The 12,651-nt window shown below is 50.2% G+C and overlaps 1 protein-coding gene and 1 pseudogene across 10 annotated transcripts in view; one reads left to right on the top strand and one right to left on the bottom strand.

Moving 5' to 3' along the window:
- Positions 1 to 12,651, bottom strand: part of Tbc1d32 (TBC1 domain family member 32) — a 165,056-nt gene that overhangs the window by 114,761 nt on the left and 37,644 nt on the right. For 7 of the 10 annotated variants that reach the window (XM_087190189.1, XM_087190193.1, XM_087190190.1 and 4 more), the window contains 5 exons: positions 11,848 to 11,938; positions 8,863 to 9,003; positions 4,257 to 4,349; positions 2,366 to 2,508; positions 202 to 329 (listed from right to left, as the gene is read on the bottom strand). In XM_087190189.1, the coding sequence (XP_087046315.1) occupies positions 202 to 329; positions 2,366 to 2,508; positions 4,257 to 4,349; positions 8,863 to 9,003; positions 11,848 to 11,938 (596 nt within the window). The remainder of the gene's footprint in view (positions 1 to 201; positions 330 to 2,365; positions 2,509 to 4,256; positions 4,350 to 8,862; positions 9,004 to 11,847; positions 11,939 to 12,651) is intronic. The other 3 variants (XM_087190194.1, XM_087190196.1, XM_087190192.1) reach the window with 2 other exon arrangements.
- LOC110344964 (ubiquitin carboxyl-terminal hydrolase 14 pseudogene) lies at positions 5,303 to 8,026 on the top strand (annotated as a pseudogene).

Here is a 12,651-nt window from a genome sequence, read left to right as displayed (position 1 = left end):
TTGGCGTGACTGGAATCAGCGCCCCGTGGGGCTCTCCGGTAGATAATGAGCCAGGGCGGGCTACCCCACCTGGAGGGGCTGGCTCTCGCCCTGACTCTGACGTGAGATCGTGAGATCTAGAGAAAACCCTCCAGCCGGGCACGAGCGGCTGGCCTAGAAACCACTGCAGCCGAAACACTCATCCGGATTTACGGCACCGACCTGTCCTCTTCGGAAGGGCTCATGTCTTCTCCATACAGAAGCAAAGCAAGTCCTTCCTCGGCAGAAGCGATTCTTGCCAGGACACCAGCCGCGTGGATCAAAGCGGTTTCTGAGCAATGTGGAGCAGCCTGTGCATTAAAAGTGACAAGTCGGGCATTTTAGCCACCTCCCGGGTGGAATGCAGCCTTATAACGTCATCACCGCCACCACGATTTCTTTGGCTGGGTAATAATAAGTCTCAGACTTCAGTCTTTTACCAGAAAAGCTGCTGGGACAAATAAATGCAGGATTCTCAGGCAGGCCACTTGCTGCTAGCGGCTGCTACTGGTTAGCACACGCGACACCTCCCCTATTTCAGTCCTTGCTGCGCCCCCAGCGCCCCTAAGACTCAGGGCACGACCGCCTCACTCACCTGACGGCCCAAAGTGGGCCTCTCACTGCAGACAGGCGGAAGCCAGCTGTGTGGGCCAGCGCCCTCTGCCCCGCCTGGAAACGGAGGCAGCTGCGCGCTCCGCCAAGATACAGATACAGCCGCAGGGCCCAGAGGGCGCTGTGAAGGTGAGCGAGTTAGGAGCGCAGGGGACAGGACGCTGTGGCCCGGCTCCTCCCGCCCTGCCGGCTCCTCCCCCTTGAGGGCTCCCAGGGCGCACCCAGTGCGCTCACTGAGTTAGCTGAACAGTCAGATGTGTCCACCTGGAGTGTGGACGGGGATGTCCACCGCGGACACGGACAACCTGGACTTCCCACGCCCGGCGGGGCTTTCTGAAAATAACTTTAACCCAGACCGAGGGCAGGCACGTACCCGCCCGCGCGCGCGCACACACACACACACAGGTCCAACTGCGGGGAGCTGCTACTCCTCACTGTGAGTAACTCCTGCGGGCAGCCTGCCTGTCCTCCCTCTCCCACTCGGCTCTCGGTCGCAGCCCCCGGCTCAGAGCAAGGACACACAGCAGTGCCGCGGCTGGCGGCTGTGTGCAGCTGAGTGAACGCCGCGGGGAGCGAGCAGAACCGCAGACGCCCTCACCGGGGGATCAGGACAAAGCGCCGCACTCTGCTCGGGACCTGGAGAGAAGTTCCCGCCCGAAGTGCGGACCCCAGCGTACGTCTCTACGCCGGGAGGCCCGGTGGCCTTCTTCCGAAAACGCGTGTCCTGTCAAAACCGGACAGGGGCCGGGGATTTACTCAGTGGTTCCGCGGCCTGCCTCCAAGCGCAAGGAGCCAAGTTCGATCCCATCCTGGTACCAAAACAACAACAAAACCGGGATAGATGGGAAAGAAAACAGGACAAAAACACTGAAAGCCTGGGAAACGCCAAGTTGAAATTTTTGAAATTTATCCAGCAAACAACAAGCTGGAAAGCACGTGATGGCCCACTGCAGCGTGGGTGTGAGAGAGAAACCAGCGGCTCACTGCAGAGTGGGAACAGAGGCAGGGACCTGCAGGCTGCCGATGCACGCAGGGGTCTGCCGGAAGCTGAAGCCTCAGGCACAGAGCGACACGGAGAATCAGCAGGGCCAGCAAGGGCCCCAACTCCCCCGGCAAGGTCCCCTTGAACAAGCACCTTCCTGACAGCCACGGGCGGCGCAAGGAGGCACAGGGCGCAGTCGGGCAGGAGACACACGTCCGTCTGTCCGGACCCGGGTGTAGTCCGGGTCTCTCTCTGAGGTGGTCTACTTCTTACAATAAAACCCACCGGCTGCTGGGGGAAGTAACTGTCTCCAAAAGCTATAAAACTGCCATTGAAACAAATAAAAAGGAATTCACAAGACTTCTCACACCTGCAAGACAAATAACTTCTTCCATTTTTTTTGGGGGGGGGGGATCGAACTTAGGACCTTGTGCTTGCAAGGCAGGCAGCGGAACCACTGAGCTCAATCCCCGGCCCGACAAATAGCTTCTTAAGAGAATAACTCTCTAAGTTCATCACATCAGCAAATCTAAGTCTGACTGGAAAAAAATTAAGATGTTGTACATACACCCTCCTTGTCATAACTGATAAATCCATCAGCTGCATAAACTACGATTTAACAAATAAAAATCAGTATCAGCACAAAGTATTTTCATGTTTGGAAAGATAGTGTACTAAGATATTTCAAATATATCAAAACTAAGTCCTGCTGAATGTTCACCAGCACTGGGTCTTTTAGTAAACAACACCAACCTCGTTCCCTTTCATTAGGTTGTGAATCGGCTGCAGGAGCGTGCTGATCACAGTGCTGCTGTACAGGCATTCCATGGCACATTCTTTCTGATCGCAGAGAATCTGCAGAATTTCCGTCACCATGCTTGCCGGGGAATAGTCCTCTGAGAAACAAAGTATTTTGAAAAGTCAAGACTCAAAACACTAAATACTGACTGCTACTTTTAATTATGTGTGAGCCACTGTTGCTCCGTAAAGCTCTGCATCAAAGGTCATGCAGCTGAGCACCAACAGGATGATACACTGTCACAGTCAGCCAGAGACTACGATCTGCTTAACACACCTTCCAGCAAATAGAAAGTAGTGAATGACAAAAATATCAATGGTAAATGACAAGAATACAAGACCTTTCACGGTCTGCTATCCGAATACTGCCTGAGAGTGAACATATGGTTCTCCTAGGAAACAGTTCCACTTGCATTCACGTTTTCTCTCTTCCTATATAGTAACGTATGCAGCTACGGAGCCCAGGAGAAACATAAGTGGGTCTTTAAGTAGAGACTATTGGCAAAAAGAAGACAGAGGAGAACAGAAACTTTCACAAAATTTCCTGAAGCTGATATACTTCTTGTATTATCACCAAAAAGCAAGGGGCATTTATAAGATCTTCTTTTAAAAGATGAATGGAAAAGCATAATACATACAAATGTTTCATGGTTAGACTAGTCCCCACAATGAGTGTGACTTTTAAATACCCTCGTAAGTATTTCCAGGAGGACTGGGCTAGCCAGATGCAACCCCAGAACTAAGAAAGCCCTTGCTTATGTCACAGCGGTCCACACCCATGCATGTGCTGACCTGTCAGTCAACACCGACCAAAGGCATTGGAAAAGGACACGGCAGTGAGTTTTCAGCGGCTCTGGGGAAGAAGCCCTCTTTGCCAGGAGAGGTGTCACTGACATCACTCAGCTGTCATTCACTGCTCCAGGCGTCTCCTCCTGGTGCCTGCCGTGTGGACCCTCGTGGCCGCACAGGCAAAGAGGACACCACTAATGGTCCACCAGAGGCACAGCAAAATACGAGCAAGTAACTGGGATGAAGAAAGGCTCGTTCTTCATGAAAGATGGTTTAGAAGCATTAAGCAGGGGCCTTAAACTAGTATTCCGTGCACTATTAAAACCAACGACTATTACTGCATACATAAAACCTACTAGTTGGCAAGTACTTCATAGCATTAAAATGAGCCCAAACCACTTTTTGCTTTGACTGCTTGAGCCCCCCTCAGAACCGTGCCAACGTGTCCAGGGCTCATCCCAATTCCAGGGGCCAAGCTGGGATATCTTGGGATTCAGTGTTTTACTTTGGGAATGTATTGATATTCAAAGAAAAAAGTATAACTTTTAAATGTTAATATTTTAATACATTTTTATGAGGCACTCAACAGGCATAAAACTAAAAAGGATCTTATAGAAAAAAATGAAAAATTTTTCTCCTTTACTCTTCAATGAGAGGAAGGGAGATCAAAGTCTTGGATGTGGCCCAAAATAGGCAATCTGATCACAACATCCAGGAAAGTATAAAGGACAGAAAATGTCAGAAAGAGGACACATGAGTATCCACCAACCAAACTTCCCACAAGACCATGTCTTGAGGACATCTTGATCTTTAATAAAGAATAACATTATGGTCTCAGTGGAACTGAGCCTAAATACAAGGGTTAGTGGATCAGAGGCATCTTACATCAGTGAACAGTCAAATTTCATGGCTTACTTCAGGCCTGATGTAATTTCTTATGAGCAATACTATATTTTAATAAAACTATTTGCCAAACTAGGTCAGGTATTCAAAACAATTGGATCTTTAATAATTCCAATGTTTTTACTTTCTCCATTTAAAATAGAGGCAGGATTACCTGAATCTACGTCTGGTGTCGTATCTGGATGGCTTGGTGAATAATAGATGAGCCGAATAAACAGAACCACCAGATCTGTAAGGGATACTGAGTCTTTGCAAAGAAAAAAAGAGAGAAAATTAATTCCTAGCATTCACTTACAACTTAGGAAACTGAAACACGTTCCATCACCCCTGTGACTGCATTACAGTTTCTATGAAACTCAGTCACTGAGAAGAGAGCTCTGGCCCAAGGCAGAAGGCTCCACAACAAATCAGACACCATGTGTTAAAGGACAGCATGGCAGGCAGCACAGCACCACTTGAAGTGAAGGTGGTGACCACCGGCTTTGAGCCAACCCCTTCTAGAAACCTACAATGGAAGCTGTCCGAATCCGATCATGGCTGCTTTGCATTTGACTCAGAGTAGTAAAACTCAGCTTGATTCGGTAGTCCAGCTAACTTACTGATGCAGCACAGCAGACCGTGGTCAGCGAACTCCCTGTAAAGCATGAGACACTGAACTGCGTCTGTCAGAGTCAGGCTGGTGCCAAAGCCCTACGCAGACAGACAGGAAACAAACGCAGGAGTACGGCCACTTACTAATGAAGCGCTGTGCGCGCTGAAATCTAATTTCATACACTTTCCAAATGTGACAAGGTAGTCTAAGTTTCTTCAACAATACAAAAACAAAAAGTTATTCTACACTCACAGGAAACTGGAGGGCAGGCCAGATGTGGCCACAGGCAGCGCTTCCAGCCCTCAGCACTCATGCTCAGCCGGAGGTCTGGAGAACAGGCAGGTGACTGGTGGCGACTGCTGACCTTCGCACCTCAGTACACTCTGCGGACGTATGTGACATTTGGGAGCCGAGATACAGACACTAAAAGCCTATACGAAATGCTCAACAAACTGTAGGGGACAGACTTGCAAACTGAGGCTGAGTACTGGCAAAACATCATAAGTACACATTAGTTGTTCTATTTCTGTAAAGTTCAGCAATACCGCATAAAATGACTTCTCTTTAGTTGAAAGTTGGCTCCAGTAAGTGCCCAGGGCACCTGAATGATGGGGGACTATGAGGAGAATTTCGAGGGAAGTACAGAAGGCAGCTCAGGAAGCTCCTCACCAAGCAGGAAACAAAGATGAAGCAAATAAGAAAACTAGACAAACAAGTATTAACAATGCATGTTCAACAGGGTCAGCACACTGCAGCCTCCGACTGTGTGGGGTTCAAAGGCTAAGAATGAACTGCACCTTTCCAAATGTCAGGGGTCCTCAAAGCCATACTCAGATTCAGGGATTTACTGGGCAGACTCACAGAATGTCATACACAGTCACACAAAGCATAATGACAACAAAAGGGCACAAAGCAAAACCAGAAGGAAAGGTGCAAATCCAGAGCAAACCAGGCCGAGTGTCTCCAGGCCTCTGCAGTGGCGTCGCCTGGAACACTCACGTGTGAAATGCCAGCCACCAGGGAAGCTTGGGGGAGGCCCCGCGCCCAAGGGTTATGCTGAGCGCTGAGCACATGAGCACCCACGGCCCAGCACGGCCAAAACCCTAACCTCCCCAGGACAGCAGGCATCAGGCAGAAACCACACTGCAGGTAGTACAGGTGCGAATTGCTCAGCACCGCATCAGCCCTGGGAGAAGGACAGGACGCTGAGCTCCCGGGTGCCAGCCACAGGCCAGCCCTGCAGGCGGCTTTCTAAGGACGGCATGCGCAGGCCTGCTATGTTAGCACTGCGCTGCAAACCCATGCATCCACTCACAGGACATGTGACAGAGACAGTGTATGGCTCTCCACACTCAAAATAATTACTGTCGGGTACTTCACAGAAGAAAACTGCCAACTCTGAACTACTCTATCCTGTATTCCCAGCGTGCATTCAAGTTTTAAGGGAAATAAGTATGAGTAACTAACAACACATGTTGACATTTGGTAAAAATTAAATGAGACTGTGAAACTAAAGTGGCAATATATCAAATGATAAAGGCTGTGCTATTTATGAGCAATATTCTCTGTGATCGCAAAATTCTCTATGTCCAACATCACTGACACCATTATTCTCCTTTACAGATTAAGAATGAAAACAAGGGAGTGATGAGCCAAACAGATCACAGATAATTTACAAGGGCCACAACTTAAACGAGATTGTCTAGCTTTCTACCAGAACTGGTCATCAAGTGTGTCTAGCATTCTGACAGGAAGAGAGAAACAAGAAAAGCAGTAAGTGCTAGGAGAACAGAAAACCGCACGTGTAGAAAGAGGTTCACGCTGAACACTAAGAAACTCTCCTTCGCAGGAACGAGCCCGCGGCACCTGATCAGTGGCGCCGCCACACGCTCTCTGGTCCCTGTCCGCTCGCTGACTCCCCAGGCCCAGCCCCCAGCGCTGGCCCCGATGCGGCACTGTACTGGTGTCCCCGACACCAACACCAGGGCGGACCGGCTGAAGGCGCAGAGCGGGGAAGGGGGATAGGGCAGGCGGAGGGACCTGGGTGTGTGTTGGTGTACACGGGAAGAAGTGTGCAGGTGTGGAACTGAACGCGATGACCCTCCTGCAGTGCTCAAGGCTCAGCTGTGTGCTGACGGGAGTTCAGCCCGGCCAGGCAGAAAGCACGGTGAAAGGAGGGCACTGCAGGAGGATGACAGGGGACATCAAAATAAAAACGGGCAACTCCACAATCGTGGTCAGCAGAGGCCCTTCCAGAAGACGTGGCAGAGGAACAGTTGGCTCCTCATGGAGTTGGCGTGTGGCCTGACACACCTCGGTGATGCCTGCTATGTGAATGCTTCAGTGCAGTGACTCCTGGGCCTGAACTTGGAGAGGCTTTCACAGCAGTGCGCAGCACACCTTACGACCCCCGCCCTTGGAGATCTGAGCCCAGGGACAAAACTTCCAGCGTTCCCCCTACTATTCTACTGCAGCTTTTACACACGGCCCTCCCAGTTTGCAGAGAAAGGTGAATGAGAACAGCATCTTCAGCAGGATGCCAGTGAATGCTGGATGCACATGACGCGAGTCTGTCACCGAAACTGGAAGCCACGGAGGACGATTCTATTGGAGAGACAGACTCTTCATCTGCGTCAGCAGTGACACCTACCAAAAAGAAAACTTCAGCGGATCGGTTCTTCGCTGCTGATGTTGAGTTTGAAACTACCATGAAACATACAGAATCTGAAGAAGAAGAAATCACCGAAGGAAAGGAAAATCAGCTTCAACTTCGCTGTTTTAGAAATCAGAAAGTCAAGTATCTTCGTACAGGACTTAAATTGCAGCTTCAGGAAGAAATCACCAGTCTCTGACGTTGCAGAGAAATCCTTTGTACATCACATCTGATGTTAAATTTCCCCTTATGTTAGATGTGTACGAACTTTGTACACCTGAACTTCAAGAGAAAATGGTCTCTTCTCCATCAAAATTCAAGGATACAGAAGATTATAAAAAGTGAATCAGCAGCTAAATACAAGTGACAAGAAGAGTAGTGCCCAGAAAGAAGTTAAACACGAACCTTTCCATCTGCTGATGATACCAACCCCAGTACCTGTGGGTACTGTGACCTACGAGCAGTGCTAATGCCCCAGCGAAGGTCGAGTCCTTCTGGTCATGATGCACCGTGGTGAAAGCAAACACGATAAGCAGACCAAGTCTGAAGACGAGAAGGCTGGCATGGTCACACCAGAAGACACCCTGGGCTTTCTGGCGGTGGAGACCGGCAGGTCACTTACGTCCTACTCCACGGGCCCCGCAGAGTTAGCCCAATGGCAGTGGAAAGTGAATGGTGATCTTCTGCTCAGCTGTTTATGCTGCGGTGTGAACCAGGTGTGGTTTGTTGGCCACTTCTCTAATCCGGAGCTTCAGAGGAAGACGTTAGGCGCCCTTCTCCGTCTCCCTTGTGTGGAGCAGGAGGGCAGCAGCAGACCAGCATGCCTCACCTTAAAACTTATGGGGAGAATGCTGCCTCTGCAGTATGCTGCCCGCTATGGGACAGTAAGAAGCTCATTTTGTAGTGATTTCATTAATTTTTATTTTTATTTTTTATTTTATTTATTTATTTTTTTGGTACCGGGGATCGAACTCAGGTCCTTGTTCTTGCAAGGTAGACAGCAGAACCACTGAGCTAAATCCCTAGCCCAATTTCATTAATTTTTAAAAGTTCTTAGCTGAACATCTCTCAATCATGATGTTCCGTGATCATTTTCCTCCTTGCCTCAGCCCAAGAGTCAGCAATGAGGTTTACTGCACACCCGTTCCCTATCTGTTGTTCTTTGAGGCTCGTGTCAGTGTTCAGCAGCTGCCCATCCTCTGCCCTATCTGGCAAACACTTTTCCAGGAAGGCGGAAAAGGCCCTGTGGCTCTCGGTGTGTGACTCAGTGCCGCTCTCCACCCCATGAAACACAGCTCCAATCAAGTATGTGTCCAGCCTAACTATTGCTGGCTTTTCAGGACTTTTAACTAAATTGTGATCAATGATTTAAAAAAAAAGACAATCCTTTGTAAAGCGAAACCACACGCAGCCATGTACCCCAGAAGAGACCGTGCCCAGCCTCCGAGGGTGAGGAATCCACAGCACACGACTCTCACCTCATCTCACCACATTCATTTCCGGGCTTGCACTCACCGTGTCTATTCTTCAGCTTTATAGGAAATAGTTTTCTGCCTTGTGTATAGATCAGTAATCTTCCCAAAAGGCACAGTGAGTGAATGAAATAAATATATTGTACTTCTTGTCCTGAGTAGTAGAGCGTTTTCTGTTTGTCCCCTTCAGAAAAAGCAAACAAGAACACTGATAAGTGTTGTATTTCACAGCAGCTGCCTCCATGGCCTTCTGGGCCTCAAACGGGGTTGTGGCCCATGATGGAGGCAGTGCTGGTGTAAACTGTTTTAAGTTATTCATTTTCTTCATTGTCTCCTAAGATCCCTTACACTACATCTGAGGAAAAGCAGCCATTGTAACATTGGTGACAGTCAGAAAGGTATATTGTGTGTCCAGTGTTCATTCTCAAACACCTAAGATCACCAGTTACCATCTCCCAACAGCGAGGGGCTTCAGAAGTGAAGAGTGGAAGGGAGTCTCAACAAATGTCACTGCTTGATGTTTCCAGTTAAAAGCCCACACAGGTAAATCTATGCAAATAATCCATGACCCCCAAAACTCTGAAATCTGAAACACTGGAGATCCCAAGCACTGCAGATAAGGGGTACTGAGTCTGTACTGTAAGAGATTACATCTCCACCCACGTTAGCATTCTCCAACATGGACATCTTCCTCTGTATTCTCCTATCCCGCAGTCAAGATCTTAGATACAGCAGGCCCTAGATAGACCTTGAACTGAACAAGAAATCCCATTAAGAAAATTATGAATAAAAGCATTAGCAAAACGAATTTAAAATGGGAGACAGATTTGAAAAAATGAAATTCACGTGTCTTAAAATTGCACGTGGAGAGCGAGAAGATAAAAGACTGAATTCCCAAGTCAGTGTCTCAGAACGGGGAGACTCCTACTGAAGCCATTCTGATGAAGACTTAAGGTCTACAAAGAGAGGAAGCAGTGATTCCAGCCCTCCATACTGTTACTTCTGAAGAGCTCATGCTACCTCTGGATAACAACACTAAGCAGGACACAAGTGTGTGGGTCTGAACTCAGGAGAGGAAGTGCATTCGAACAATTCAGTCACCATTTACAAGGAAACACATACAGTACTTGGGACCAGGACCAAGACCAGGCCCTCACAGCACCGAGAGCAGAAGAGCAAAGAGCTCACACTCAGGAGGGGAGAGGGGACAGCGCTCATTAGAAGAGAATGAACAATCCGCGCACAGGAGGAGGAGGGAACCTTGGGCTGCAGACAGGAAAGGGTGGAAGCTGTGAGGGGAAGGTCCGAGAGCAGCAGGACAAGCCGCGCTCCCATGGCCGGAAGTCAGCAGGCGGTAGAGAGCCGGGCCTGGGACTCGGTGTCTGGCAGCTCCTCCCTCCATGGAGGCAGGGCTGGGGCACCTAGCAGCAGAGCGCCACCCAGAGGACGCAGGATCAGGCACCACTGGACAGGGAGGCAGAATGGCGAAGAAACGACCTTGCTCGCAGCACGGAAGGCAGCAGACCAGGCAGACAGGCGGAGCACAGCGCGCGCAGAGGCGTGCAGACACGCACGTGTGCACAGCGCGGGACGCGTGGGGCTGCACATGGGGAAACTTCCATTTCCCTGGTGAAAGAAGACGCGGGGCTCTTCCTGGAGAGCAGAGGGCGGGAACAGGCAGGGAGCCGGGGGAGAGAGCGGCCTGGGAGAGCTGTCAGGGCACAGCGAAGAACGAGCATCCCCAGGAGCCAGTGCAAGCCAGGGAGCGTCTGGGTTAGAGGTCCTCGTCTGCACTTCCGATCCAGGCCACGAGCTCCTGCCCGCCAGAAGAGAGGACCGAGCTGAGCTAACCTGGGCCACGGCGGCGGCGTGGTCGGGAGTTGGGAGGGAGGTCGGGTGGTTGGGGGTCGGGAGGTCGAGAGGTCCGGTGGTCAGGGGTCTAGAGATCAAGCGGTCGGGGGGTCGGGAGGTCGGGGGTCCGGAGATCGGGAGGGAGGTCGGGTCCCTAGGACTCCGCGCACCAGGGCGTTCACAAACTGTGAGTCCAGAAGCAAGACCTCACACAGACCCGCACGTCCTTGTCTCCTGAGGATAAATTCCAATTCTCTGCCTCTTCCTCACCACAAACACCGGCTTTGAAACTTTCTTTATTGGCCTTTGACCACTTCCTTTCCTTTGAGTTACGGGATTTACTGGGGGATGAACTACTTTATAAGGTATCGTCACACTTTCAAAATAACTTGCGTGGAAATAATATAAAAGTCACAGGGGCCGGGGACTTAGCTCAGTGGCGCCACCGCCTGCCTCGTAAGCGCAAGGTCCCGAGTTCGATCCCCAGTACCAAAAACAAAACAAAACAGAACCAGGAAAGAATCAGGTTCCCAAGTTGTGAGAAGAAAAAGAGGAAGAAAAAGAAGGCGCAGCTTTGCTCTTTCAGTAAGCAGGGATGGATGCACAGCGTCAGGAGCTGTGGGTGGGCAGTGCGGCCGTAGGCGGTGAGAGAAAACCACGCTCGTCGGGGCCACAGGCAGATGTGAGGCTCGGGGCCTCTCGGCTCCGACTGGGGAGCACCCAGGGCACAGCGGCTCGCGAGACACGACGGCCAGTGGGCGCCGCAGCACCAGCCCACGGAGGGCCCCAGGGAAGCGGAGCGGAAGGAGGCCGGGCAGGGGCAGGGCGGGCCCCAGCGAAGCTCCTCACCCACCGGTGTCCTCCGCAGGCGGGGCACGGAGCTGCCTGCGGGGCCTCTTCAGCCTGTGAAAAGTATTTTGCATCGCTGACAAAAGTGATCTGATCTACCATTCTGCTAACTAGGAAAAAGTAGGGAACTTCTGCCAGGCGTGGTGGTACGCGCCTGTAATCCCAGCTCTCCAGCGGCTGAGGCAACGGCCAGAGCCGGTACACGCCGAGCTCAAGGCCAGCCTAGAGCCTGTCTCAAAAACTCAAAATAAATAGACAACTTCTAAGCTATTTTTATTAATAAAATTAACCGCTTTTAAAAGCATGCAACAAAGAAAATAGTACTTACCACAGTGCTTTGAATGTCCCAAAATTAAATCCGCTTTGCTGGTCTCACACAATTCCAAGTACTGAATACACTGCTGGACTGCTGCTATTATCTGATAAAACAGTAATTTTCCAGAAATTTGCAACCTATTAGTGCAAGAATTTTTTTAAATAGTTAAGGCAGTAAAAATAATAAAGGGAAATGTTCAAAATGTGCCTTTCAAGACCCTGAAGCTTAGCCTCACCAGCCCCAATGTCACTGCAGCAGGCTTGGGGAGCACTGCGGAAAACACCAGGCGCCAGTGAGTGTAACAGTGGCACAGCACCATCACCAGTGGGCAGAAACACACAGGTCGCTTATCTGGGGTGGAGGCCCACGCCTGTAACCCCAGTACTCCAGAAGGCTGAGACAGGAAGACTGCCAGTTCTAGCCCAGCTTAGTGAGGCTCTGTCTCAAAAGAAAAAATAACGGAAGGCCTGGGGGTGCAGCTCAATGCAAAGGCTCGGGGTACAATCTCCAGTACAGAAAAGACAAAAACAGATTATTTGGTATCTTAGTGAAAGATGTAAAAACTCAGTGACCACGATTTTTAAAACTCTGCTGCCTAATTCCCTTGCTTTGGAATCCTTTCTTCCTTCCTCACTTGAATCAGCCTTCGGTTCACCTCGACTACCAGAATTTCAGAAAATGGATAAAGGAAAACATCAAAGTTCAAAGAGCAGAGTCAGGATGGACAAGGAACTGTGACTGCACCCTGTGCAGTGCTCCCCTCCCTGTCCCCTGCTCCGCGCCTGCCTACTTCCCACAGGGCCTCTAACTCTGGTT

Source organism: Heterocephalus glaber, unplaced genomic scaffold (genome assembly GCF_053883595.1).
Source record: "Heterocephalus glaber isolate CG9 unplaced genomic scaffold, H.glaber_assembly_v1.0 deba00001550, whole genome shotgun sequence".
Lineage (NCBI taxonomy): Eukaryota > Metazoa > Chordata > Mammalia > Rodentia > Bathyergidae > Heterocephalus > Heterocephalus glaber.
This window is presented reverse-complemented; position numbering and strand designations above follow the sequence as displayed.